This window comes from Balaenoptera acutorostrata, chromosome 6 (assembly GCF_949987535.1).
Source record: "Balaenoptera acutorostrata chromosome 6, mBalAcu1.1, whole genome shotgun sequence".
Classification (NCBI taxonomy): Eukaryota; Metazoa; Chordata; class Mammalia; order Artiodactyla; family Balaenopteridae; genus Balaenoptera; species Balaenoptera acutorostrata.
This window is the reverse complement of record NC_080069.1, coordinates 81677288-81704812: the sequence shown is the minus strand read 5'-3', so window position 1 is coordinate 81704812 and position 27525 is coordinate 81677288. Positions and strand designations below refer to the sequence as shown.

General features: G+C 38.8%; 2 protein-coding genes across 7 annotated transcripts in view; one reads left to right on the top strand and one right to left on the bottom strand.

The window, feature by feature from the left end:
- Positions 1-27525, bottom strand: part of GCNT1 (glucosaminyl (N-acetyl) transferase 1) — a 228461-nt gene that overhangs the window by 17872 nt on the left and 183064 nt on the right. The window contains exons 5-6 of one of the 2 annotated variants that reach the window (XR_009008729.1): positions 14148-14264; positions 9423-12586 (exon numbers count right to left, since the gene is read on the bottom strand). The gene's annotated coding sequence lies outside the window, so the exon portion shown is untranslated. Of the gene's footprint in view, positions 1-9422; positions 12587-14147; positions 14265-27525 lie in introns of those variants that run through there. The other variant, XR_009008731.1, reaches the window with a different exon arrangement.
- The window catches only part of PRUNE2 (prune homolog 2 with BCH domain), a 274857-nt gene that overhangs the window by 242468 nt on the left and 4864 nt on the right, over positions 1-27525 (top strand). The window contains exons 13-19 of one of the 5 annotated variants that reach the window (XM_057549083.1): positions 7296-7398; positions 8049-8180; positions 9323-9409; positions 13647-13745; positions 17513-17548; positions 18097-18135; positions 22297-22344. In XM_057549083.1, coding sequence (XP_057405066.1) covers positions 7296-7398; positions 8049-8180; positions 9323-9409; positions 13647-13745; positions 17513-17548; positions 18097-18135; positions 22297-22344 — 544 coding nt within the window. The remainder of the gene's footprint in view (positions 1-7295; positions 7399-8048; positions 8181-9322; positions 9410-13646; positions 13746-17512; positions 17549-18096; positions 18136-22296; positions 22345-27525) is intronic. The other 4 variants (XM_057549084.1, XM_057549085.1, XM_057549086.1 and 1 more) reach the window with 4 other exon arrangements.

Below are 27525 nucleotides of genomic sequence, written 5' to 3'. Positions count from 1 at the left end.
GCCCAGTCGCTCCGCGGCATGTGGGATCCTCCCAGACCAGGGCTCGAACCCGTGTCCCCTGCATTGGCAGGCGGATTCTCAACCACTGTGCCACCAGGGAAGCCCCCCAATTTTTAGTTTTTTAAGGAACCTGCATACTGTTCTTCATAGTGGCTGTATCAAATTACATTTCCACCAACAGTGTAGAAGGGCTCCCTTTTCTCCGCATGCTCTCCAGCATTTATTGTAGACTTTTTGATGATACCCATTCTGACCAGTGTGAGGTGATACCTCATTGTAGTTTTGATTTGCATTTCTCTAATAATTAGCTTTGTTGAACATCTTTTCATGTGCTTTTTGGCCATCTGTATATCTTCTTTGGAGAAATGTCTATTTAGAGCTTCTGCCCATTTTTTGATTGGATTGTTTGTTTATTTGATATTGAGCTGCATGAGCTGTTTGTATAGTTTGGGGATTAATCCCTTGTCAGTCACTTCATATGCAAATATATTCTCCCATTCTGTGGGTTGTGTTTTCATTTTGTTTATGGTTTCCTTTGCTGTGCAAAAGCTTGTTAAGTTTGATTAGGTCCCATTTGCTTATTTTTGTTTTTATTTTCATTACTCTAGGAGGTGGATCCAAAAAGATACTGCTACGGTTTATGTCAAAGAGTGTTCTGCCTATGTTTTCCTCTAAGAGTGTTATAGTATCTGGTCTTACATTTAGGTCTTTAATCCATTTTGTGTATGGTGTTAGAGAATGTTCTAGTTTCATTCTTTTATATGTAGCTGTCTGGTTTTCCCAGCACCACTATTGAAAAGACTGTCTTTTCTCCATTGTATATTCTTGCCTCCTTTGTTGTAGATTAATTGATCATAGGTGTGTGGGTTTATTTCTGGGCTTTCTGTCCTGTTCCATTGATTTATATTTCTGTTTTCATGTCAGTACCATATTGCTTTGATTCTGTAGCTCTGTAGTATAGTCTGAAGCCAGGGAGCCTGATTCCTCCAGCTTCATTTTTCTTTCTCAGGATTGCTTTAGCTATTTGAGGTCTTTTGTGTTTCCATACAAATTAAAAAAGTTTTTTCTCTACTTCTGTGAAAAATGCCCTTGGTAATTTCATAGGGATAGCACTGAATCTGTAGATTGCCTTGGGTAACATAGTCATTTTGACAATATTGTTTCTTCCAATCCAAGAACATGGTATATCTTTACATCTGTTTGTGTCATCTTCAATGTCTTTCATCAGCGTCTTACAATTTTCAAAGTACAGGTCTTTTGCCTCCATAGGCAGGTTTATTCCTAGGTATTTTATTATTTTTGATGCGATTGTAAGTGGAATTATTTCTTGAATTTCTCTTTCTGATCTTTCATTGCTAGTGTATAGAAATATAACAGATTTCTGTGTATTAATTTTGTATCCTGCAACCTTACCAGATTCATTGATGAGCCCTAGTAGTTTTCTGGCAGCATATTTAGGATTTTCTATGTATAGTATCATGTCATCTGCAAACAGTGACCGTTTTACTTCTTCTTTTCCAATTTGGATTCCTCTTATTTCATTTTCTTCTCTGATTGCCATGGCTAGGACTTCCAAAACTATGTTGAGTAAGAGTGGCAAGAGTGGACATCCTTGTCTTGTTCCTGATCTTAGAGGAAATGCTTTCAGCTTTTCACCATTGAGTATGATGTTGACTGTGGTTTTTCATGTATAGCCTTTATTATGTTGAGGTGGGTTCCCTCTGTGCTCACTTTCTGGAGAGTTTTTATCATAAATGGGTGTTGAATTTTGTCAAAAGCTTTTTCTGCATCTATTGAGAAGATCATATGGTTTTTATTATTCAGTTTGTTAATGTGGTGTATCACACTGATTTACTTGTGTATATTGAAAACTCCTTGCATGCCTGGGATAAATCCCACTCGATCATGGTGTATGATCCTTAATGTATTGTTGGATTCAGTTTGCTAGTATTTTGTTGAGGATTTTTGCATCTATTTTCATCAGTGATATTGGCCGGTAATTTTCTTTTTTTCTGGTATCTTTGTCTGGTATGATGGTGGCCTCATAGAATAAGCTTGGGACTGTTCCTTCCTCTTTGACTTTTTTGGAAGAGTTTCAAAAGAATAGGTGTTAACTCTTCTGTAAATGTTTGATAGAATTCGCCTGTGAAGCCTTCTAGTCCTGGACTTTTGTTTGTTGGGCATTTTTAAATCACAGTTTCAATTTCAGTGCTTGTGACTGGTCTGTTCATATTTTCTACTTCTTCCTGATTCAGTCTTGGGAGATAGTACCTTTCTAAGAATTTGTCCATTTCTTCCAGGTTGTCCAATTTCTTGGCATACAGTTGCTTGTAGTAGCCTCTTATGTTCCTTTGTATTTCTGTGGTGTCAGCTGTAACTTCTTTTTCATTTCTAATTTTATTGATTTGAGTCCTCTCCCTTTTTTTCCTCATGAGTCTGGCTAAAGGCTTATCAATTTTGTTTGTCTTCTCAAAGAACCAGCTTTTAGTTTCATTCATCTTTGCTATTGTTTTCTTCTTCTCTATTTCATTTATTTCTGCACTGATCTTTACGATTTCTTTCCTTCTGCTAACTTTGGGGTTTTTTTGGTTCTTCTTTCTCTAGTTGCTTTAGGTATAAGGTTAGGTTGTTTGAGACTTTTCTTGTTTCCTGAGGTAAGACTATATTGCTATAAACTTCCCTCTTAGAACTACTTTTGCTGCATCCCATAGGTTTTGGATCATTGTGTTTTCATTTTCATTTGTCACTAGGTTTTTGATTTCCTCTGATTTCTTCAGTCATCCATTGGTCATTTAATAACATATGTTTAGCCACCACGTGTTTGGTTTTTTTTTTGTTTTTTTTTTTTTTACAGTTTTTTCCTTGTAGTTTATTTCTAATATCATAGCATTGTGGTCAGAGAAGATGCTTGATATGATTTCCATTCCCTCAAATTTACTGAGGCTTGATTTGTGACCCAAGATGTAATCTATCCTGGAGAATGTTCCATGTGCACATAAGAAGAATGTGTATCCTGCTGCTTTTGGATGGAATATTCTATAAATATCAATTAAGTCCATCTGATCTAATGTGTCATTTAAGGCCTGTGTTTCCTTATTGATTTTCTACCTGGATGATCTGTCCATTGATGTAAGAGGGGTGTTAAAGTCCCCCACTATTATTATTATTTTTCCATTATTATTATTATTTTTAACATCTTTATTGGAGTATAATTGCTTTACAGTGGTGTGTTAGTTTCTGCTTTATAAAAAAGTGAATCAGCTATACATATATCCCCATATCTCTTCCCTCTTGCATCTCCCTCCCTCCCACCAAGTCTCCCATTATTATTGTGCTACAGTCGATTTCTCCTTTAAGGAGAAATGGCTGTTAGCATTTGCCTTATATATTAAGGCACTCCTACATTGGATTTGTATATGTATTTACAATTTTTATATCTTCTTCTTGGACTGATCCCTTGATCATTATGTAGTGTCCTTCTTTCTCTCTTGTAACATTCTTTATTTTAAAGTCTATTTTGTCTGATATCAGTATTGCTGCTCCAGCTTTCTTTCGATTTCCATTTGCATGGAATACCTTTTTCCATCCCCTCACTTTCAGTCTGTATGTGTCCTTAGATCTGAAGTGGGTCTGTTGTAGACAGAATATATACGGGTCTTGTTTTTGTATCCATTCAGCCAGTCTATGTCTTTTGGTTGGAACATTTAATCCATTTACATTTAAGGTAATTATTGATATGTAAGTTCTTATTGCCATCTTGTTAAATTGTTTTGGATTTGCTTTTGTAGGTCTTTTGTCTTCCCTCCCTCTTTTGTTCTCTTCTATTTTGATTTGATGACTATCTTTAGTGTTGTGTTTGGATTGCTTTTTCTTTTTTGTGTGTTAACCTATTGTAGATTTTTGGTTTGCAGTTACCATAAGGTTTCGATATAGCAGTCTATATATATACAAGATTGTTTAAAGTTGCTAGTCTCTTAATTTCAAATGCATTTCCAATATCCTGCATTTGTACTCTCCTCTTCTCATGATTGCTGGTTTTTCATCGTGTGGATGATTTCCTACCTTTACTGTATGTTTGCTTTTTACCGGTGAGCTTTCCTGTTTGTAATTTTCTTGTTTCTAGTTGTGGCCTTTTCTTTTTTGCTGAGAGAAGTTCCTTTAGCATTTGTTGTAAAGCTGGTTTGGTGGTGCTGAATTCTCTTAGCTTTTGGTTGTCTGTAAAGCTTTTGATTTCTCTGTCAGATCTCAATGAGAGCCTTGCTGGGTAGAGTATTCTTGGTTGTAGGTTTTTCCCTTTCATCACTTTAAGTATATCATGCCACCCCCTTCTAGACTGCAGAGTTTCTGCTGAAAGTTCAGCTGATAACCTTACGGGGATTCCCTTGTATGTTATTTGTTGCTTTTCCCTTGTTGCTTTTAATATTTTTTCTTTGTCTTTAACTTTTGTCAGTTTGATTATTATGTGTCTTGGTGTGTTCCTTCTTAGATTTATCCTGTATGGGGCTCTGCACTTCCTGGACTTGAGTGTTTCCTCTTTCATGTTAGGGAAGTTTTTGGCTATTATCTCTTCAAATATTTTCTCAGGCCCTTTCTCTCACTCTTCTCCTTCTGGGATCCCTATAATGTGAATGTTGGTGCGTTTAATGTTGTCCCAGGGGTCTCTTAGACTGTCCTCATTTCCATGGCAGTGATTTTCCACCATTCTGTCTTCCAGCTCACTTATTTGTTCTTCTGCCTCATTTATTCTGCTACTGATTCCTTCTGGCATATTTTTCACTTCACTTATTGTATTGTCCATCTCTATTTGTTCTTTAAAGCTTCTAGCTCTTTATTAAACATTTCTTGTATCCTCTCAGTCTGTGCCTCCATTCTTTTTCTGAGATCTTGGATCATCTTTACTATCACTACTCTGAATTCTTTTTTGGGTAGATTGCCTATTTCCACTTCACTTAGTTGTTCTTCTGGGGTTTTATCTTGTTCCTTCATCTGGAACATATTTCTTTGCCATCTCATTTTGTCTAACTTTCTGTGTTTGTGGTCTCCATTCCTCCAGCTGCAGGACTGGTAATTCTTCTTGGTTCTGGTGTCTACCCCCGGTGGGTGAGGTTGGTCCAGGGGCTTGTGCACACTTTCTGATGGGAGGGACTGGTGCCTGCCCACTGGTGGGTGGAGCTGGGTCTTGTCCCTCTCATGGGCAGGGCCAGGTTAAGCGGTATATAAATATAGGCAGCTGTTGGCTCAGGATGACTTTAGGCAGCCTGTCTGCTGATGGGTGGGGCTCTGTTCCCACCCTGTTGGTTGTTTGGCCTGAGGTGTCCCAGCACTGGAGCCTGCAGGTTGTTGGGTGGGGCCAGGTCTCAGTGCCAAACTGGCGACCTCCAGGCGAGCTCACGCCAATGGGTATTCCCTGGGGTGTCCACCACCAGTGTCCTTGCCCCCACAGTGAGCCACCGCCAATCCCCTCTCCCCAGGAGACCCTCCAAGATGCGCAGGTAGGTCTAGCCCAGGCTCCTGTGGAGTCACCGCTCTGCCCTGGGCCCCACTGCACATTAAACCTTGTGTGTGCCCTCCAAGAGTGGAGTCTCTGTTTCCCCCAGTCCTGTGGAGCTGCTGTGCTAAAGCCCCACTGGCCTTCAAAGCGCCAAATGCCTGAGGGATCCTCCGCCCAACGCCAGGCCCCCAGGCTGGGGAGCCTGATGTGGGGCTCAGAACTCTCACTCCTGTGGGAGAAGCTCTGTGATATAATTATTTTCCAGTGAGGGATTTGATTATGTTGTGAAAGATCCCCTCCTACCATCTCATTGTGGCTTCCTCTTTGTCTTTGGGTGTATATCTTTTTTTGTTAGGGTCGAGTCTTTTTTGTCAACGGTTGTTCAGCAGTTAGTTGTGATTTTGGTGTTTTCGTGTGAGGAGGTGAGCTTAAGTCCTTCTACTCTGCCATCTTGTCTCTGCCTTTCCTGGTGTCTCTCAGAATACTTTTGTACTTGTTTTTAAGAGGGATTCATTACACCTACTTTTTTCTTTTAATGAACTCTGTCTTTTTCATTGTGCTGAGCCTGAACTGCATATTTTTGTGGTGTTAGGGTGGCTTAGTGACACTAATCCTACCCTTTGTGGATTTCTATTCAGTTATGGCTCTTCCTAAATGAAACTGTTTATGGAACAAACACTTCTTATATTAAAATATATCTCCTTCTGCCGTTTTCCTTCATACCACATTCTAAAAAAAAAGTTAGTAAATACCTACATTTCAGAAAAGATGGGACTAAAGCAAAAAATCCAGAGGGAAGCTACTGCAATCCTGTTTTGCAAATATGTGTTGCATCAGGTATATACTTATGTAGGTAGCATCTTCTAAGATATGTAGCATAAACATTGTCTACAGCAACCTCAAATTAGTAATATATGCAAACCCATAATTTGATGTATTTGTAGTTGGTATCACTTTCTTCCCCCACCTCTTTTGTGGTAGAGTCATACTCTATCCTTGTAGAGAACATCTTATTAAACTGCTTTTCAAGAGTTAAGCCCATCCAAATCTATATCCAGCCAGTATTTTACTGCCTTGTAATCACCAGAGGGGTATTTAGAGTTCTGAAAAAATGAAACACACTGAGTTCTGATCAGGCTTGAGGGTGTGTCCTGTCCTCCTACTCAAAGCTTTGAGGAAATCTCTTTAATGTTTCTGAAGTCCAGAACTATATGACACAAATCAGAAATGTTTAAAAATGGATATTAAAAAATAAAAATATAGTACATTGAGATTCCAGAGACAAACCTGTGGAGACCTGACCAACCCTTGCCACGAATTTCGAAGATGGGCTTTCAAGGAACACAGGCTTGCTACAACTAGGATGAACTAAAGAGGATCAAAGAGAACCTCTTTCTTAGCCATTAAAAGAAAGAGTGTTATATAAATTAGCTTTTTTATTATATAAATTAGAAGCCCTTAAGTCAAAAAGTGTTGCCCCACCATCCTTTGATAAGTTGAATACTTCTAACACACTTATGACTATGTACAACACATATAATCATCCATAATACATGGACACCCTATATATGCAAATATATTCACACTATTTAAGAATCTATATAACTTACATCTTAGCCACTGAAAGATAATTATATGTGTATATACTTATAGAAGTATAGTCTATATAATACTCATTTAAACATGTACCTAATACATCCACATACACACTCTTGCCAAGGCTTCCAGATTTATCCTTTAGGTTAAATATTATCTTGTTAAGAGCTTTCAGTTGGTTACAAATGTCTTTTTGTTTCTCCTCTAGGATACTACGGGGATGGCCTAAATGCCATCATTGTGTTTGCTGCCTGTTTTCTGCCAGACAGCAGTCGAGCGGATTACCACTATGTCATGGAAAATCTTTTCCTGTGAGTGATATTTACAACAAAATGTTTTCAGTTAATGTCTGTGGGCATGCGATGGCAGATAGAGCATCTTTAATAAAAGGAAATAGATGATGTAGACTATTCTAAGCCTTTGATTAAAAGTTGATGAAATCGGTGTCAAGGAAAACTGCTCAAGAGACCAAAAGCTTTAGAGGAGCTGTTTTGTCTGTAGAATGAATTGAAAACAAAATGAACACAGTCTGGTCTGCATTTTAGAATTCTGTAACATTTCCTTTGGGTGAAGTATTATTTTTGTTCTCTGATAACATGTTCTTAGCCAACTGATGATAACCTGACTTCATTTATATCTGCCTTTATTTAATCTGACTTGCCCTTAGTATATAATAACATTGCTGACATTTTTGAAAGTCAGGTTTCTAACCTACACATTTTTCAAGTGTACCTGCATTAAAAAAAAAAAAAAAGAAAAAAAGATAACTGCAAATAAATGAGTAATACTCTCAAAGAAGTGATCTTAGGTAACTGCATTCTTCTCAAGCTGAAGAGGGAATATGTGCAACCATTCTTAAATGTCATGCACCCTGTAATTTAAATGTTATATAATTATGGTGAAATAAGATGAACTCTTTCATGTGGGAACTGCAAACACTTATCTTTCTTCCTGTGATCAGATATGTAATAAGTACGTTAGAGTTGATGGTAGCTGAAGACTATATGATTGTGTACTTGAATGGTGCAACCCCGAGACGGAAGATGCCAGGGCTAGGCTGGATGAAGAAATGCTACCAGATGATTGACAGACGGTAAGTGGCTCCATTATCTAATCACTATTTTGACTTCCTCAGTGACTCCCATCTTCAGTGACCTTTTAATTTACCAAAGATGCAATCACAATTTAGGAACATTGAATTAATGCTGATTTGAGATAATAAATTATAAAAATATTAATGTGTCACTCGATGCCCCAAATTTGAAATAAAGCAGATCTTCCCCAGATTTTGTTAAATGTCGTAATCTCAAACTTGGCAACAAGTATTTTAAAGTACTCATATGCTGTTGCCATATGGAGGTGCAATTTGAGCTGATAAGCCAAAGTCCATGATTCTTTGCTAGTATCATGTAACCTTGCGGCCATTGTTGTGCACTAGGACTGTTGTGACTTAGGCTACCCTAGTGCTCTTATTTCAACATTCGCTGTTAATTCTGGCCCATATGGTGCCTTTGTGTGCCCCTTCCTCAAGACACGTCGCTTCTATCCATACTGGTTTTATTAGAACCAAACACGTTATTGCCATCTACAGGAAAATTGTCCTAATAAGCATACAAATTTATGATGTCTTCCATATGTGTGGCTTCCCCTCAGATGTGGCTCTCTGTAAAGCAACATGTGAGTGTCCTGTTATAGTAACTAAAATCCATTAATCATCTAAACATACATAAAGTAGCATTGCTAATGCTGAAAAATATGCCTGAATGTACAAAACGTTAAAATGATTATCTGAAGGCCAAACAACCACATGATATACTGTTACCATTTTCACTCTACAGAAGAAGAAACCCAGGCTCAGTAGAACAAATTGGCTAAGTTGCTAGTAAGAGTGTATTCATTTCAAAATAGTAAAAATAATGCTGACAAAAATGAAAAACATTGTTAAACAAAAACATGCCATATGGTTATAGATTTATGCACTCCAAGAATACAAAAATTCTATTTTACATTTATTCTTGTGGGAAAATGAGGTTTGAATTATGCATGTTTCAAATTATATCTCAAAAGGCATTCGTTTTATTGATCATGGCATTCTATACCTTCCTACCAGATAACAGTAACTTACATAGAATTCCCTAATATCATATATATATTCTTATTTGGGGATATACTTTCTATTTTAACTCCCACTCAAAATAGGTTATGAGTAATTTTTTTTTTTTTTTCCCACAATAGGTTGCGGAAGAACTTAAAATCATTCATCATTGTTCATCCATCTTGGTTCATCAGAACAATCCTTGCAATTACACGACCTTTTATAAGGTACGGTCATTATTGTAGTAAAAGTAGACATACTAGTTTTTAAAAATATGTATTCATTGTCTTCTGAACAAAAATTCATAAACCCAGAGAGTAGGAAAATATGTTTGCCTCTGCCTTTCCTGAAAATATACTTTGGACTACCCAGCAAGAGACTCTAATTAAGAGTGAGCATATTTTCACAGTGAATATTTTTCCCCCATAATTATAAAACATGACTTTTATACTGCTTGCTGTAAACATAGAATATAAAATAGTGAGGTTTCTATGCCATATTACAAAAGGGAACAAATAGTACTTTTAAAGTAATATATGGTATATTGTAGAGAATCAAAGAGGTAGAGTAACATAACAATGGAAAATAAAGACACACCAAGGACAGAAACAGAAGCCAGGTCTTGTCTTAATTGTTCTGTTTCTTCTGAACAAATCCCACGTAGGTTACCAAAGGTAGGTAAAGAGTCTGAGCAGCCATTTTGAGAGCTTTGTTTTGATTATCCATAAGGCTTCTTGGTTTAAATTCACTTCAAATCAGTAAATATTTGTTTATCATCTATTCTGTGTTAGATGCTGTATAACCTTACATTTCAGTGATGAAAAGTAAGATATGCCTCTTATATAGTAAGAATGAGACAGTTAAATGAAAGGGACAGTACAGGTTTTCTAGAGAGCTTTAAAAAATATAATAAAATAGGGAGGGGCAAGATAGGGGTATGGAATTAAGAGGTACAAACTACTAGGTATAAAATAAATAAGCTGCAAGCATATATTATACAGCACAGGGAATATAGCCAACATTTTATAATAACTTCAGTGGAATATAGTCTATAAAAATACTGAATCACTATGTTGTATGCCTGAAACTAATACAATATTGTGAATCAACTATACTTCAGCTAACTAGAACAATGTCTTCCCTAATGTCAGGATACCAATCAGATAAATTGAAATTTTTCCATCTCAAAGTTATTAATGAATCCCTAAGAAAAATTCTGATCACTTCACTTCTGGAGAAAACAATTAAAGGTTAAAATCCTTTATATTTTTTTTACGTAGATTTTACTGTGCCTTCCAGAGTCCACCTTTTTTGTTCTGTGTTCACTTATTTATTTAGCATTCCCATCCCCTACTTCCAAAAACTGAGCAGTAGCAGGATTCAACCTAGTTTTCTTCTGGCAAAGATTTCTTTACTATACCATGTTATATCACTTTAAAAAATAATGTGAGCTTTTAAGACGTACAAAAAGCCACTTATTTTAAGATTAGCAGAAAATGCTTTGACAGGGGAGTAGGAAGAGCTTATATAAACTTTAATGGGTAAAAAAGCAAACATTAGAATTGATATTGATTCACTGATGTTTATTTAATAGTTCAGCTCTTATTATAAAACAAATATATTTCTTCCTGATAAATACTTGTTATGGTAAGAGTATTGAAAACAGATTGTAAGTCAACATTTATTGAAGGGCATTTCAAGATAATAATAATAATTACAACAAAAATAATAAACTTATAGCAAGTAGTGTTGTGGTAAATCACATATAATAATGGCCTACCTTTACTGAGTGCTTATATGCATTATTTTATTTAACCCTAATGACAGCCCTCTGAAGGAGGTGCTGCTTACTATTTCTGTTATATAGGAAAAAACCCTGAGGTTCAGTGAGGTCAAATAAATTGTCTAAAGCAGGAGCCAGCAAACCCATTCTGTAAAGGATCAGATATTAAATATTTTAAGTGTTATGGGCCATACAGTCTCAATCACAACCACTCAGCTCTGCCATGGTAGGGTAAAAGCAGCCATAGACAATATGTAAATAAACAAGTATGGCTGTGTTCCAATAAAACTTGATTTATGAATACTGAAATTGAATTTTCTGAAATCTTTTACATGTCACACAATATTCTTCTTTTTATCATTTTTCAACCATTTAAAAAATGTAAAAACCAGTTGTAGCTCAAGGATGTAAAAAAAAAAATCATAAGCTGGCTTTGGCCCACGGGCCATGGTTTGCCAACCCCAGGTCTAAGGTAACACAGCCAAGAAATGAAAGAATCAGGCTTTGAACCCAATGTCTGCATAATTCTAAAGAATTATGTTCATTGTGTTCTACAATTTCATCATGTAAGACCCTCTTTAAATATCCCTCTGTAAATCAGTCTACATCAGTGTCATCAATTTTTTGAACTGAAAAAAAGAGGTCACTAAAATGTATTATAGGTCTTTTCACTGCTAAAGGGTAACACCTATGATAGAGGTATATGGCAAGTTCTTTTTTTCTTTTAATTCATGTATTTTTTAAATTGAAGTATAACTGATTTACAATGTTGTGTTAGTTTCTGGTGTTGGTGTACAGTGAAGTGATTCAGTTTTATATATATATATATAAAACTGAATATGAAAAAGAATATATATCATATTTCCATTATGGTTTATTGCAGGATATTGAATATAGTTCCCTGTGTTACACAGTAGGACCTTGTTGTTTATCTATTTTATATATATAGTAGTTTGTATCTGCTAATCCCATACTCCTAATTTTTCTCTCCCCCCTCAAATTCCTTTTTTTTAAAATGAATTGTTTGTCTGTGTCAAGCGTTGGGTTAGGTGCTGGAGGCTGAGAAATTAAATAGCTCAATTGCTGTCCTCAGGGAGTTCACAGCCTGGCAGCTGACACAGGCAGACTAGAAAACAGTTATAATACAGGGTACAAAGGAAGCACGATGGGGGCTGATAACTCACGGTGAGTGTGAGTTTTAAGGTAACAGGTGGAGTGTGAAGGCTGAGAGTCTGCATCGAGAGGCTTTCCAGAAGAATGTGCCCTCAAGTTGAGTTTGGAAGACTAATAGCATTGGCTAGCTAAAGCCAGGTAGAGGAAACAGCAGGTACCAACACACCAAGAAGGAGATGCCGTACACCAGGCATGTTTAGAGAACTGTACATTCCAGTGTGGAGGTGTCCCTCGTGCATAACTAACTTCTTCTGCCTTTTTATTCCACCCCCTCCATCTTTTATCATCAAAACCTGAATTTAGCTTGAAAACTCTGGAGGAAGGAAGTGGCCTAAGGTAGCATATTGTTGGTAGTGTGTGTTCACCCAAGGCTGATCAGGAGGACGAGAAGTGACTTTTTGGAGATGAAGGTTGTTCACAAGTCACAGCCAGTGGCCCAGGGTCAAAACTGCAAGTAAAATGTGAAAGATAGATGTATGGAGAACTGACCTCGAAAAGACTTCCTATTAGAATACGCAGTAGTTGAACAGAAGACAGTACAGTTGGCGGATGGCGCGGCATGCTCCCAGCAGACTGGGGAGGCCCTTTCATTAGAGAACATTCAAGAAAGTTTGATGCTTGATCAAATTCCCTTTCAAGTGGAATGATATATTTTTAGAATTAGCTTGCTATTACACCAACAATACAAAAATGCCTCCTTCTTATAAAACATCCAATCATTATAAAGACCAAGTTCTTCCTTCAGCAACTACCGACTCTTGTACCCAACCCCCTTCCCCAGAGGCAAATTCAGGGGTCTCCTTGCAAGTTGTTTTCTATGCATTTACACACATCTAAAATGACGACATTGAGATGAAAGCCGTCTGCCATTCAAATCCGATTATTGCAACATTGTTTTTTGAGCATTGGTTCATCTGGAATGACCTTTCAAGATTTAAAACTTAAAAAAGTATACATATATTTAAAATAAAAGTAAAACTAAAAAAATAAGAGGAAAACAACTTTATATATACTTTAAAAATATATCAACCGTGGTAGATTCTGAAAGAACTAATGACAAGATTTTTGTTTGCTAAAAACAAACAAGCAAACAAAGGGAAACAAACCATAAACCAGTGACAGTTCAGAGTGGCAGGAACCACCGGGAGACCATGCAATGTGTGGACCCTGCAGTCAGGCTGCCCGGGTTTAAATCTAGGCTTTGCCACTTACTGAAGGTGAAATCTGGGCAAACACTTAACTCCCTATGTTTTCAGTTTCCTTATCTATCTTTAAAAAGAGAACAATAATAGTCTCTACCTCATTAGGCTATCCATCATAGGAAATAAAAGAGTTAATATATATAAACCAGTTAAAACAGTGTCTGGCACATAGTAACTACTCAAATAATGTAGCCATTCTTCTTAGTAAGAGTGCTGGGGCAAGGTGATAAGAATTTTCAAGAAGAGGCAGCAGCCTGAGAAGGGATGGAGGAGCGACTGATATCTTTTTCCTTTTCTTTTTTCTAGTTCAAAGTTCAGCAGTAAAATTAAATACGTCAGTAGCTTATCAGAACTCAGTGGGCTGATCCCAATGGACTGTGTCCATATTCCAGAGAGCATCATCAAGTAAGTCCTGATGGTTTTGAAGATTTGTTAAGAAATATTGCATGTCTGGAGAAGGAGATTAGAAAATAACTCATTTATAAAATATGGGGAAATGGCATTACCTTATATTTAAAACGAATATTAAATATTCTCCAATAAATATTTTCCTTTCTTATAACCTAGCGATAACTGTTCTGTTCTTTCAGATCTTCTTTCACATAATCTTCTATTGGTGTTATTGAAATTTCCTCATCTTTATCTTGAACTTACTACCATTTTGGATTAACATTAATCAGCAGATTTGTTACTTGTGTCTTGCATGCCACACAGACCCAGTATGTTTTGTGCATAGCCTGGATTTCTTCACTGCCTTACATAAAGTAATTTATCTGCTTGACCCTAGGAAAAGAGAAAAAAAATTACCCTTTCTCTGTTTTCTTCTCAGTCCTTTTTCTTCATGGTTCCCTTCAGGTGAAAGATAAAGCAGAGTGGTGGGTGGTGCGGTTAGGAATGACCTCCTTACTCAGTACAGGGTAAAGCCTGTGGGAAGAAAGTATGGATACTGAAGGTTGTAGGATTATGCTGCAAAAATAATAAAAATAAAAAGTTAACCAAACAACTGCTTGGAGCTGGGACTTTAAAAACATGACGCTGGAGAAGGAACCCTCCTAACTGGTTCATTGTTGCAAAAGAGCTATTGTTTACTGTCGATCATGTTTTTCTTTCACTGTGTCTGATTCACTAGCTTTCTGTGTGATTAAAACTGGGAGGAATCTAACCATCAGCTCCAGAGGAAACAGTCAAGGATAACAAGGATAACAATAACAACCATCTTCCTCCATAAGATGGAGAGCAAAAGTGACCTCCCAATTTGGGCTTCCAAAAAAGAGTCCCCTCACTTTAAAAAAAAAAAAAAAGGCACAGAAACTGGAAGGAAGTGTCTCTGCTGTGCTAGGCATAGAAGTGCTCTATTTATATCTTGTATTTAATCCCCACAGTAAACCCCCGTTTACAGATAAGGAAGACAACTTAGGAAGGGGACGTTACTTATGCAAAGTATAAGTAGGAAGAAGGAAGAGATGGAACTAGAATTCAAATCCAGGTCAGCCCAGGCCCTTTTCTAGCAGATTTCCTTACCTCCCTTAAAAAACCATCTAAAGTCAAGGCTCAGAAGCAGCTGCATTTGGTTCTCCGGCATCCCAATATCAGGTAAGAACAGAGGGTACCGGCTGGGTTGAGAACTGCCAGTTAGCTCAGCTGAATCGAGCAGAGTGTTCATAAGCTCCAAATGGTGGCTTTAATTCTCACTAGCTTCACAGAGTCCCGAAACCAGCACACCTTCTAGCTCTGGCCTGCTGCCTCAAAAAAGGGACCCCGGGCTTCCCTGGTGGCGCAGTGGTTGAGAATCTGCCTGCTAATGCGGGGGACACGGGTTCGAGCCCTGGTCTGGGAAGATCCCACATGCCACGGAGCAGCTGGGCCCGTGAGCCACAATTGCTGAGCCTGCGCGTCTGGAGCCTGTGCCCCGTGACGGGAGGGGCCGCGATAGAGAAAGGCCCGCGCACCGCGATGAAGAGCGGTCCCCGCACCGCGATGAAGAGTGGCCCCCGCTTGCCGCAACTGGAGAAAGCCCTCGCGCGAACCGAAGACCCAACACAGCCAAAAATAAAAACAAACAAATAAATAAATAAATAAGAAAATCCTTAAAAAAAAAAAAAAAAGGGACCCCATCTCCAAAAGCCACTCCTAGTCTTTAAAAGTACTGGAGCACCCACCTCCTATAATGCTGTCTTCCTTTACAAAAGATGACAAGGACCTTCCCTCGTCAAGTGGAAATGAGCACTGGACATTTTCTCGGTAAATATGGCAGTGCTTCCCCAGTGTGGCAAGTGGAAAAAGAGAAGAGAGTGGGCTTTGGAGGCTTAGCATTAGGTGTGAACCTTCCCACCTGCCTCTCTCAGACTTAAGGAAACCTATTTAAAACCCTGAGTCTGGGCTTCCCTGGTGGCGCAGTGGTTGAGAATCTGCCTGCCACTGCAGGGGACACCGGTTCAATCCCTGGTCCGGGAAGATCCCACATGCGCGGAGCAACTAAGCTCGTGCGCCATAACTACTGAGCCTGCGCTCTAGAGCCCGTGAGCCACACCTACTGAAGCCCGCACACCTAGAGCCCGTGCTCCGCAACAAGAGAAGCCACCGCAATGAGAAGCCCACGCACCGCAACAAAGAAAGAGTAGCTCCCGCTCACTGCAACTAGGGAAAGCCTGTGCACAGCAACAAAGACCCAACGCAGCCAAAAATAAAATAATTTTTAAAAAAACCAAAAAAAACCCTCTGAGTCTCAGCTTCAGCATCTTTAAAATGAGAAAGTAAGGAGCAATGGAAGGGTCCTGAGGATTGAATGAGAACAGTGTACGTAAAGCATTGAGGAAGCCTGGCACAAAGCTGGCAGTCCAGAATGTTATTTATTGTAATTGTGTTGCTTTTAGAGACTTGATACTCATACAGGGAAGTTTAGTTGTTGAGAAGTTAAACATGCCTGAGGAGCTTTTCATTCATCTACACATGTCAGTTTTCAAGGGCTCCATTTGGGAAAAGTTTCTTTGGGAGGAAGGGCTTCATTTGGAAAGAGTTTCTTCTGGAGGAGGAAATTTACAACCACGCACGCCCTCCCCATGTGTCCATGATTGATTTCTCCTGTCTTTTGTAATCCATCTCCTCTGGATGTCCTTTCTCTCGTTTCTGTGACTGACCCTCATTGCCTCATTTTCATATTATGCCATTTTCAAATTGATAACAAGCCATAGCTCCTTCCCATTACACAATAGCATTCAGAGGGTCTGATCTCATCCAACCCCAAGACCAATATTCAGCTGGGATGGAGCCCGTCATCAAAGGGCTTAAATGAAAGAAAAACGAGCCCAATCTGGAATCAGATTTATAATCACTGATTACAGGCGATTCTTATTATTTGTGGCAGTGGTGTTCTTACAAGATTTGAATAAAGTACTGAACCGCTGTTTCTAGGGGGAATACAGGGCTGAGTTTCTCTGAGTACTCAGTCACAACATTTTCATTTACCGATTAATATATAACCTTGTTTTATTGCGTTTCTGTTTAAAGATACTTTATTTGATCTGTACTGTTGATTCACTAACACTGAACTCAGGGCCAACAGCACTGTAACTTGTGCCTGAATAAAGCGTATCTAACACACATATATCCCTCCCTAAGGCACACCATAGCCTCCCTGTGCTTAGGAATGCCAGATGGTACTTAAGCACAATGTTTGGGGAACATTTTTAATAAAGAAAGAGATCGCCAGCAAAAAGCACAAAAATGAGAAAAACATGGCACTTCAGAGACTGTAAAAAGCCTACTTGTTTGCAGCAAAAGAGCTGAGACGAGAAGGCAGAGCCTCGCCTAGTTCCACATCAGCTGGGAACCCACAGGTCAGGTGACTCAAATTTCTGGTCACTCTGTGAACGTCCACAAGTGACCACGAAAGTGCCGTAAGTACTGCTTTAGAGGTCGCAACTATGGTTTAGCAAGTAGGCGAATTTGCAAACACGGAATCTGCAAATCATGAGGATTGGCTGTATATAATCATAAATTCGAAATCATTGACTATATCTAATAAAAATAAGATTTCTCCCCAAAGGCAATTTGATTACTCTTTGGGTAGGCTTTTCCTCTCATGTTTTGACTGTTCTGTAAAACACTGACCTGTCATTTTTTTCCATCTGTCTGCTCGTTTTCCTCACTGCATTCATTTTTTATCCTGTAAGGTACGATGAAGAGAGATCTTATAAGAGAAGTGTGAGGTAAAAGTCTCCTGATCTACAATTCACGCTGGGCCCTCTGTGTGTGTACACCAGTGTCTTACTTGTGGGTGACCTCAACACGCTATCAGAGCAAGAGGTCCTCGTATCAGTCCCTTGTAGTATATCATTTCCCGTCTTTGTCTTGTGTGTAAAGAAAGCTGTTGAGGTCAACCTAATTTGCAACTGAAACCTACTAAACCAGATACGTCCCTGACTTGGCCCAGGCTGCAAGCTAACTTTAACTGTCCCCAACAACTGCTATGGCTGTTTCCAGCTTTATTCAGCCAGCATGTTGCCAATTTTCTTGCAACGTTTATATCTATCATCTTTATGAAGGACTTTGCAAAAGAAACGTACATAAACGTTGAATTGGAGTTCTTAAAACACCATATTTAATTGAAGGAATGTGTCTCAGTGCTCCAAAGGTTGGTTTTTAAAAGCACATACGCTCCACTTATGTTTGGCTCTGCTTTGCTGGGTGACTCTTCTCACGCTCTGCTTGCTTCTTTTTTGTTTCTTTTCTACACTGCTAATTTTTGCTCATGCAGACTGGATGAAGAACTGAGGGAAGCGTCAGAAGCAGCTAAGTAAGACTTGGTTTCCATTCAGCAGCTGGCAGTGATGTTGGCTTGCATTTCAGGAATGAATTGGGAGAACCTGCATGCCTGGTGTTTTATTCTTGCATCCTAACAGTAATGCTGCCCTTTAAAAGTTTCCTTTGTTCCATGATAGATGTAATTTCTGTTCTTTGTACTACACTCTATTTGCCAGCCCCCCCCCCGCCCCCGCCCCATGATCTTGGTTATCTTGGTCATCTTGTTACTGTTGTTTAATTTCTTTTAAAAATATACATGCAATTTTAGGCACTACAGCCAAAGAGACACATCACAGGCACCTGCCACATACAGTATAACATCCAGATGATCGCTTGGCTATATTGAGGCAATAAACCTCACCGATTCATACTAATGCAGAAAAATGATGGCAAGTTGAATTTTGCAATAGTTTTGTAGAACCAAATTCACGAATTTCCAAGATTTTTTAAAAACACCTTATTTAGTGACTGGCAAATACAGCTCAACTAACAGTTTCTGAGCTATTTGGATGAATAAAAAAATTATTGCTCACTATTATTAAAGTATAGTTTTCAAAACAGCACAATCATAACTTTAATGCAAATATAAAATGAATACATGCCAATGATTTTATTCAACTAATTATTTAATGAAGGAACCAGTAAGCTGTTAAAACTAGTTCAAAGAGCATTTGAAAAGCTAGACGTCTATAGGCAGTTTATAAAGGAACATTAGGATAAAAATATTGGTTTAGATACAAAACTGATTAATGTTCAACAGAGCAATAAACTGTAACCTTAGGGTTATCTTTTCCACTGGACAGAAATTATTTGCATCTCTGCTCAGTAAAAATCTACAAGTTAACATGTGCCTCTACAGAGTTGTAATAAGATCAATAGAAAGTCAACTCAGCACTGCTTTTAAAGAATATCCAGTAATTTCCTTTTCTTATTTCTCGGTCACAAATAATTTTTCTGCCACCTTATGTGAAATCTAGACAAGAATATTTGCTGTATTAAGCTTCTCCATTTCAAATGTTGCTTACACTGTTAATTTTTATAACCCGTTCCTGTTTTAATAGATATTGCAAAAGCAGAAAGCCCGGACAATGTCCAAACAGCTACAAATTCTGAATAAGAAAGATCTAAATTAGTGAAGCTTTACCTGCATAGGTGGTAAATGCCAATGCCTCATGAAAACAATCCATTTAGATATTTTGTGCCTACAGCACATTTTTACAGCAGGTAATCTGTAGAATTATTTGCCTATAGTAGGGATCTTTTGGGTTTAAAAACTCAAGGAAAGGTTTTTGCTTTAGAAAGTTTAGCATTAGAGTAGTTTACTGTTAAATATTCCTATCCTCTAGTTTTCTTTCAAGGTAACTGACACCCATTTAGACTAACAATACTCAAAATTACACACATTTTTACTCTAACAGAATCTTCTTAGTCTCTAACTCAACTGTTGAAAACAAGAAGTTGTGGAAAGAAGGAAGGTATTAGGAATCAAGGAACCGAAAGTTGGTGTGATGTACCCCTTCAGCAGTTATCTGTGCTCAAATTGCACTGTGTCATGAGTAGCGATTAGTTTCCCTTTCGTATTCATTTTTTTTAGGATAACGTATTTATGAAATTAAGGAGCTGTTTTCAAGACAGACAAAAGATGGGGAAGGAGCATCAATAATTTTCCAGCCAAACCCACTACAGAGTCCTAGTCCTGTCCTATCATTACCATAAAATCTTGCCTCCTTCAATAGATGTTTTCCCTCCATATTTCTACTCTTCCTGCTTAGCTACCACAGGAAAACATTTATCATTTTTGGTTTAGTTGTGTAGCTTTCTCTTTCTTTCTCTCAAATTCTTCATTTTGTTCACTTATCTACTGCCACAGACCCTCTCCCCCGATATCTAAATGGTCTTGGGTGGTCCTGAGATGTCTTGATCTCCTTCCTAAAGGAAGCACCAAGCTCATGCCTAGTACATACTAGATGCTCAGTAAATTTCTGCTGCATGAATTGGTGAATGTGCATTAAGACTAAGATCATTGCTGTGGGGCAGTGGTTCTCAATCTTAACTGTGCATCAGAATCACCTGGAGCACTTGTTAAAACACAAGTGTCCTGGGCCTCGCCCTCAAAGTGTCTGATTTGGCAGGCCTGAGAATCTGTATTTCTAACAAGTTCCCAGTAATGCTAATACTGCCAGTCTCAGTACCTTGCTTTGAGAATCACTGTCTTAAAGTAAATGGCTGAATAAAAATAATTAGATTTGTCCTAGGAGATCTACGCTCTTGCTTTGGATTCAGTGAGTAAGCCGCCTGTCTGAATTCTCCTCCAATTGATCCTACTTCTTCTGATGGTGACATTACAGGGATGAGGCAATGAGATATATCTGCGCATCTGAAAACGTGGAAGGATAAAGAATTTTACTCTGTTGACCCCACCGATGATTGAAATCCCTCAGAATCCTTCCGTTTTAGCACGCTAGCTACATCTTCTTGACTACCTTTCAGCCTCTGAAGTGGTCCCCCAACCCTTGGACAGACTGTAGAGGATGATTTGAGGATCAGAAAACATAATCACTGCAGATCTATGGTTAGATTCTAGAAGCCAGAAAAACCAGGTTCCTTTCACGAACAGATGCCCCCTGACTTTCCACACGACCTTAACTAGGATGCTTCAGGCTGGTCCTAACAAAAGCAAACACGTAACCCTGTCTGTCAGGGAACAAAGCCTATCTGTCTTTAGTCCCACTAGTGTTTTTAAACATTCACCCTCTCCCCACATACACATACACACACATACCACCTCCACCTCTAATGGACTTTCAGAAAGCAATTTCCTCAGCCTGCCTTATTTTTTCCTTAAACCTTTAGTTTTATATAGGAAAGAAAATACTTTCAAAGGATAAGTTGTATCTATAGAGCCGTTCTTATTTTGAAAACGGCGAAGAATCCGTCTGTCGCCTCTGGAGTGACAGTAGTACGTGAACTGCAAATTGCTGTTTGCTCTGGAAGGATTACGCAAAGTTAAAAAGCAGAAAAGCTAGGTTTGGAAGACTGCCCTGCCTGGATTCCATTCCAGCTTTACTAGGTTTTTCTAGAACACTGTCAACACTTGCCTGACTGTCCTTGTTCACTAGAGTTGCCAGGTATCCTCCATAAAAATAGCACCACCAGCGAGAAGGGTAGCTGGAGAGGGGCAAAAAGCCCTCTGCCCTTCTCAGGGAGCCAGACTTCTGCCATTTTCAACAAAATACCTAACATTAATAACTGAACCTCTGATGTGCAGACAGATACCCTGGCTTGTGAAATTATTCACATTACAAAAGGAACTCTCGCATGTAAAAAGGATCACAGCCTCTCTTTAAATAGTGTTTGTTTGCCAACAATAAAATATTTACCAGAGGGGAACAAGTAACAGTTGAAGTGTTAAGTATTAATTGGAAATTAATATAAAGCAAATTTGAAATTGGCTAACAGAGGAATCACATGGAATATCAAAAGCAGCTAATATTACACAAGAAAGCATAAACACATTCATACACCATAATAATAGTTTCCTTATTTTATATGGTTACATTTTTCTTTCTGAACACAATCAGTTTAGGTTAATGTTAGGACTCACTTGTTTGACCTGAATACAGATCAGCTGTAAGGTATTTTTCTGTAACAACACCAAAGAAAGCTGAAATTGGCATTCTTCCTTTTAGTGTCTTGGAAAATCTTTGTTGTTGTGAAAACTGAAAGTTAACTGTGTTCCTATGTAAATAATATCAGGCTGCTTGAGAGGGATTGTCCTTTGTGTCTAAAATATTATATTATTTGGGTTACAAATAAAAATTTGCAATATAATGTTCCCTGAATAAGATAGATTGAAAAGTCAGGAAAAAGAAAAAACAAACAGAAAAAACAAGGACAGAAGAGACTGCTGGAGGTGTTTGGAGTTCTCAATCTTCCTTTTATATTTCTAAATCAGGAGCAATTACTATATTTCAAAACTGATGGTAAAAGAATCAGAGCTTAATCTCATCATCTGTTCAGGTGTAGATGTGTTCAGTAGTAGCAATGGGACCACACTAAACAGTTTAAAAAGGCCAAATCTGTCGTGTTTACAAAGTGGTAACAGTGGAGAAAATGTTTACTGCTTCCTTTTTTTTCCCCCCCTTGCACTCAGAACTAGCTGCCTTTACAATGACCCAGAAATGTCTTCTATGGAGAAGGAGTAAGAATTCACCATCAATGACAACTGTGTGGTTACTTATTATGTTGTATGGCTGGGCTCTGAAAGACAAAAATACATTGAGGATTGGGTAAACACCGTTTAGATGTTCAGCTTTCATGTTCTCTATTCCTGAATTTAGAAACTTAAAGAGAAATGTGCCAGCTTAACACCATCTCATTCATGATCACCATTTGGTGACTTAAGGACAACCTAAGTCTTCACTTGGCATTCTATTTTTCCAGTCCAAAAGCGAGGAGAAAATGAGTATTTGAGCCAGATGTAAAAGCACTTGGGCAAGAGGAATGCAACTCTGCTTTCTGAATTACATCATTCATATTTTAATTAGTGAAAGTAGGGACTTCCATTTGAACTTATTTTGGTGGATGGGAGAGGAAACGTCCTTGTTTCGAAAATTCAAGAGGCAGCTGAGTCCGGATGGAACTTTAGAAATGATCTATTCCATCTAGTCTCATCCGGTGAGAAATAAAAATTGAGCATGTACTGGGTTCTTACCACGTGCCAGGTTCTATGTAAAAACCTGCACGCACACTCTGATTTTTATCCTCAGAATAAGCCAATGAGGTGCGTTTTGTAGATAAGGAAAGAGCAGCATAGAGAGATTAGCTGGCCAGTCCAATTTGTACAGCTGTAAGAATGGCCCAGAGCTGGGAGTGGAGCCTTTGCAGGGCAGTTTCAGAGCCAGTGGTTTTGAAATCAGAGAGAGGTGGTCTTAATGCTGGAATGGGTATTCAACCTCTGATCTAACAGAACACCGGGGAGGACAAAATTTGTCACCTAAGACAAATAGAGTTCATTACTGTCCCGGTCAGTTTCAGGGAATAAACTGTGGTCACCATCATGCTCTCAGGGAAACTGGCCATCCAATCGGGGGCTCCTAATTGGGTTTGAGTTGTGGAGAATTTAACATTGTCCTTCACAGGAATCCAGAAGGAGGAGCAAAGATCACATTTAAATGTATCTGCTATTGTCACATTTTGTTCTCTTGTGACCTCCTTTCCCTGGAGGAGGTCTGAAGGGAAACTGGAAAATCTCAGTGCACTTACTTACTCTGCAGTTGCCATGGTGACCTTACAGTTTAAGGAAGTTTATACACAAAAACTTGAAAGAGAAGGTCTTTACTGAAAAGTACACAAAGAACAAAAGCTGTAAAAGAGACCTTTGAAATTGAGCAGCTACTTTTCTGAAGGTTACACTGGTCCCACCTTTTTTGAGATGAAGACAGCAATTGCTTCAAGCAAACTGCCACGCGAAAATTCGGCAAAACAAAAAAACCATAGGCCCTTAGTCCATCTAATTCTCTGTGCAAATCATCCCTCCCTCGTCAAAACAGCGCCCCCTAGAGCAGAGTCCTGTGCCCACAGTTAACGAGCTGCGCGGACGGATGTCCCTCACTAGCCTACAGCTGCTACATCTGCGGGCTTACCCACTCCTTTGCCTGCCTTGTGTGTTTTGCTCCTCATCTGTATAATGGGCTGTTTGGGCTGGGGAGAGGGCAAAACACTGCTTCTGTTGGGGTTCATTCCAGGGCTGGGCATGGGGGCGGGGGGATGCTGCAAATTGTTAACGTTACTTCCCACTTCTTAGAAAATACTCTTCTCCGGGCTTCCGCTTTCTTCAGCCCTCTCTTTCCTAAGCTCTTCTTTACCAGGCACACGCTCACAGTGTGGAGGATGTGAAACGGCAGGAGGGCCAGAGTGGCCGAGATATTTTTCTGCTGACTTGCAGCCCTGGGTTTCTGGCTTTCTTTAGTATCAGAATACCAGGCTTCGTTTACCTTCTGGTTCCTGAGTGGAAGCATTTTACACCTTCTCTAGCTAGTATTAAATGGATAAACTGCAAAATGGGCAAAGGCTCTTCCAAGGAGCTCAATTAAGGCCGAGAATAAAATGCGATGTGTGCTGATACTGTAATGGCCTCTCATTTTCCTCAGAGAGAGAAGGGAAGGTTAAGCCCATCTCCCTGCTCTTCCTACAGAAAACATGAGAGTTTCCTTTTATCATTAAACAATATTGTCAGACGCTTTGTAAGAAACCTCGTTTAACACACATTAGGAGCCAAACTAGCCTATAGGAAATTAGCAGAAAGCTACTATGTCTCACTGGAAAATTAGTTCTAGAAAGTGAAGCCCATCTGCCCAATGAGGAATACTCCTTTCATATTTCAAGTCTGATTAAAAGTAAGTTTTTTCCGAAAAGCATACTATTTTTAAAAGTAGCCCCAGGTGCTTGTCTCCTTCACTCTCAGGTTTGGATTTTATTTATTCATTCATCTCCTAAAACCTGCAACATGACTTTTTATATTCTTACACACATAAAAAGTGTACATGATCCAGGAGAAGTGGTTCTATGTGGGGAGACTTAAATTAGTGGCATCATCCATAGCTTCATCAGCTTCACAACACAACTGCTGTCTCGGAAATTAATCTCCAGTGTGGTTTCCTGTATTAACTTAAAAATCATCCACTTTTGACTATCTCTTGCTCCTTCCATAAACCGGGTTATTAAATTTCAACTTTTCAGCTTCTTGTTTACCAAAAGCTGAAGGGTTAAATTAAACCCTAAAAGGTTTACAAAATAAGTCAGTATGAAAAATGAGATGTTTCAAAATGGTGTGTTTTTTTCAGATTTTTATCAGGTGCCTAGGTGATGAAACAAAGTGACCGTGCCCTTTAAACTTTTCAAGATGATTTCAAGTGTTCTGACCCACATTCACACTTTTCAGATGTTGTGCCCCAAATGTAATAAATATTTTCTTGGTCTGCAAAAGAAACTGAGCCACCACCATATGAATAAGAATAAAAATCCAATCATCAATCAAACAATACATTCTTTTGGGAATAACTGCAGCTGGAAGTCCGTTTTTGAAGCAAAAACAAGTCAAGAAGGATCTGTCTTTTGAAAATGCATATTAGAAAAAGATCTAATCTAAAAGATCGAAGGGGTCAGAGTGGATAAAAAGAAGACACCTCCATGGTAAAACCCTGCTGGTAAGAAAACAAGTCAGATCCTTGAGGGCATAAAATAGAGATTAATATCCATGACAACCTGGCCTCTCCTGACAGTCAGCATGGCTGGATTTGAAAACTCCCAAAGGAGACAAGATTATTGTAAGCAGAGAGATGATTTTCCCATTTCAGAAAGACACAGAGAGCTACTACTGCTACTCTACTACTAGTACTAATACTACTGCTACTAATAATAGACATTTACTGTGTGCTCATTATGTGCAACTGAAAACACTTTAGACTTAATCCTTAGCAAGCCGTGAGAGAGATACGATTGTTCTGCTTCACAGATACAGAAATGGACACTTAGAGAAGATAGGTAACTAGGCCAAGGCCCCAGAGCTAAGAAGTGGTAGAATTGCTGAGGGTATTTCAAAGGAAGGATACCTTAACTACTGTAAACTGGATGGGTTGGCTTTATTTGCAGAGCTGCGAGAATGAACAGGGCTCAGCTGCTGCAGATTCCACAAGCAAAGCACAGTAACCTTTGCAAGATACAGACTTAAGGCTCGGGAGGGAAGGCAGACCTAAGCAAACTCCGCACATACTTCCCAAACTGCCTGTTTCAAACAAAGCGTTTTTCTTTTCTCATGGTGGAAGTTCCTCTGAGTGTTCACTGGCTGTAGCCCTCTTCTTTGGTAGGTGCCAGGAAGTTGTGATATGTTCAAGGGAGGCACAAGTGGCCCGAAGCCATTTTAGGCTTCTTCCCTAGATATTTGGGAACTCAGTAGACATTCTTTTTTTTTTCCATCTTTTTTTTTAATTGAAGTGTAGTTGATTTACAATATTGTGTCACTTTCAGGTGTACAGCAGTGATTCAGTATACATATATACGTCATATATATATCATATATATATATATATGGTATATATATATTCTTTTTCAGATTCTTTTCCCTTGACCTGGAGATTATCATACTAAGTGAAGTAAGCCAGACAAAGGACAAATGTCATGTGATATCACTTATATGTGGAATCAAAAAAAAAAAAAAAACCCCGATACAAATGAACTTATATACAAAACAGAAATAGACCCACAGACATAGAAAACAAACTTATGGTTACCAAACTCAATAGACATTCTTTACAACAAGCTTCTCTTAGGATATAAGAATCCATCTCATTAAAGTAGTTGGCGCCCTTTTCAGGCAAATCCTTTGACTTTAGAAAATTTTGGAGGGTGAGAGTGAAAGCAGTGGAGTCACAGCCGGCGAGTCCCTCACGCAGCACCTGGAGGGGAAAGAGAGTGCCTCCCACCCATGGACACCTCACACACACGGTTCAGAAGCACACAGAACCAAGCACGTGCTGTCACGGAAACGACAGACGATTCAGGAGCGAGGTGGCCTCTACCTGCGGGGAGGGACGTGTGGGCCACAGTAATGCTAGCCCCCCTCGGTTTATCAGATTTTTCTAAATTATGGTAAAATACACCTAACACAAAATGTATTGAATAGTGTCTTAACCATTTTTAAGTGTACAGTTCAGTGATGTTAAGTACATTCACGTTGTTAGGCAACCGATCTCCAGAACTTTTTCGTCTTGCAAAACTAAAAATCCATCCCCATTAAACCACAGCTCCCAACCCCCCACCCCCCTTCTACTTTCTGTCTGAATGTGACTGCTCTAGGGCCCTCATATAAGTGGAATCACACGATATTTATCTTTCTGTGACTGGTTTATTTCACTTGGCTTAATGTCCTCAAGGTTCATCCATGTTGTAGCAACTGTCAGTTTCCTTCCTTCTTAATATTCATTGTATGTACAGACCACATTTTGTTATCCATTCATCCCTCGATGGACACTTGGGTGGCTTCCACCTTCTAGCTATCGTGAACGATGCTGCTGTGAACACGGGTGTAAAAATATCTGTTTGAGTCCCTGTTTTTAATTATTTTGGATATGTACCTAGAAGTGGAATTGTTGGGTCATATGGTAGTCCTGTTTTTAATTTTTTGAGGAACCTCCATACTGTCTCCCATAATGGCTGCAGTAATTTACATTCCCACCAGCAGTGCACAAGGGTTCCCTTTCCTCCAACACTTTTGTTTTCTGTTTCTTCGATAATAGCCATCCCGGTGGGTGTGAGGTGGTACCTCATTGTGGTTTTGACTTGTGCTTTTTAAATAACAGCTTTACTGAGATAGAATTCACCC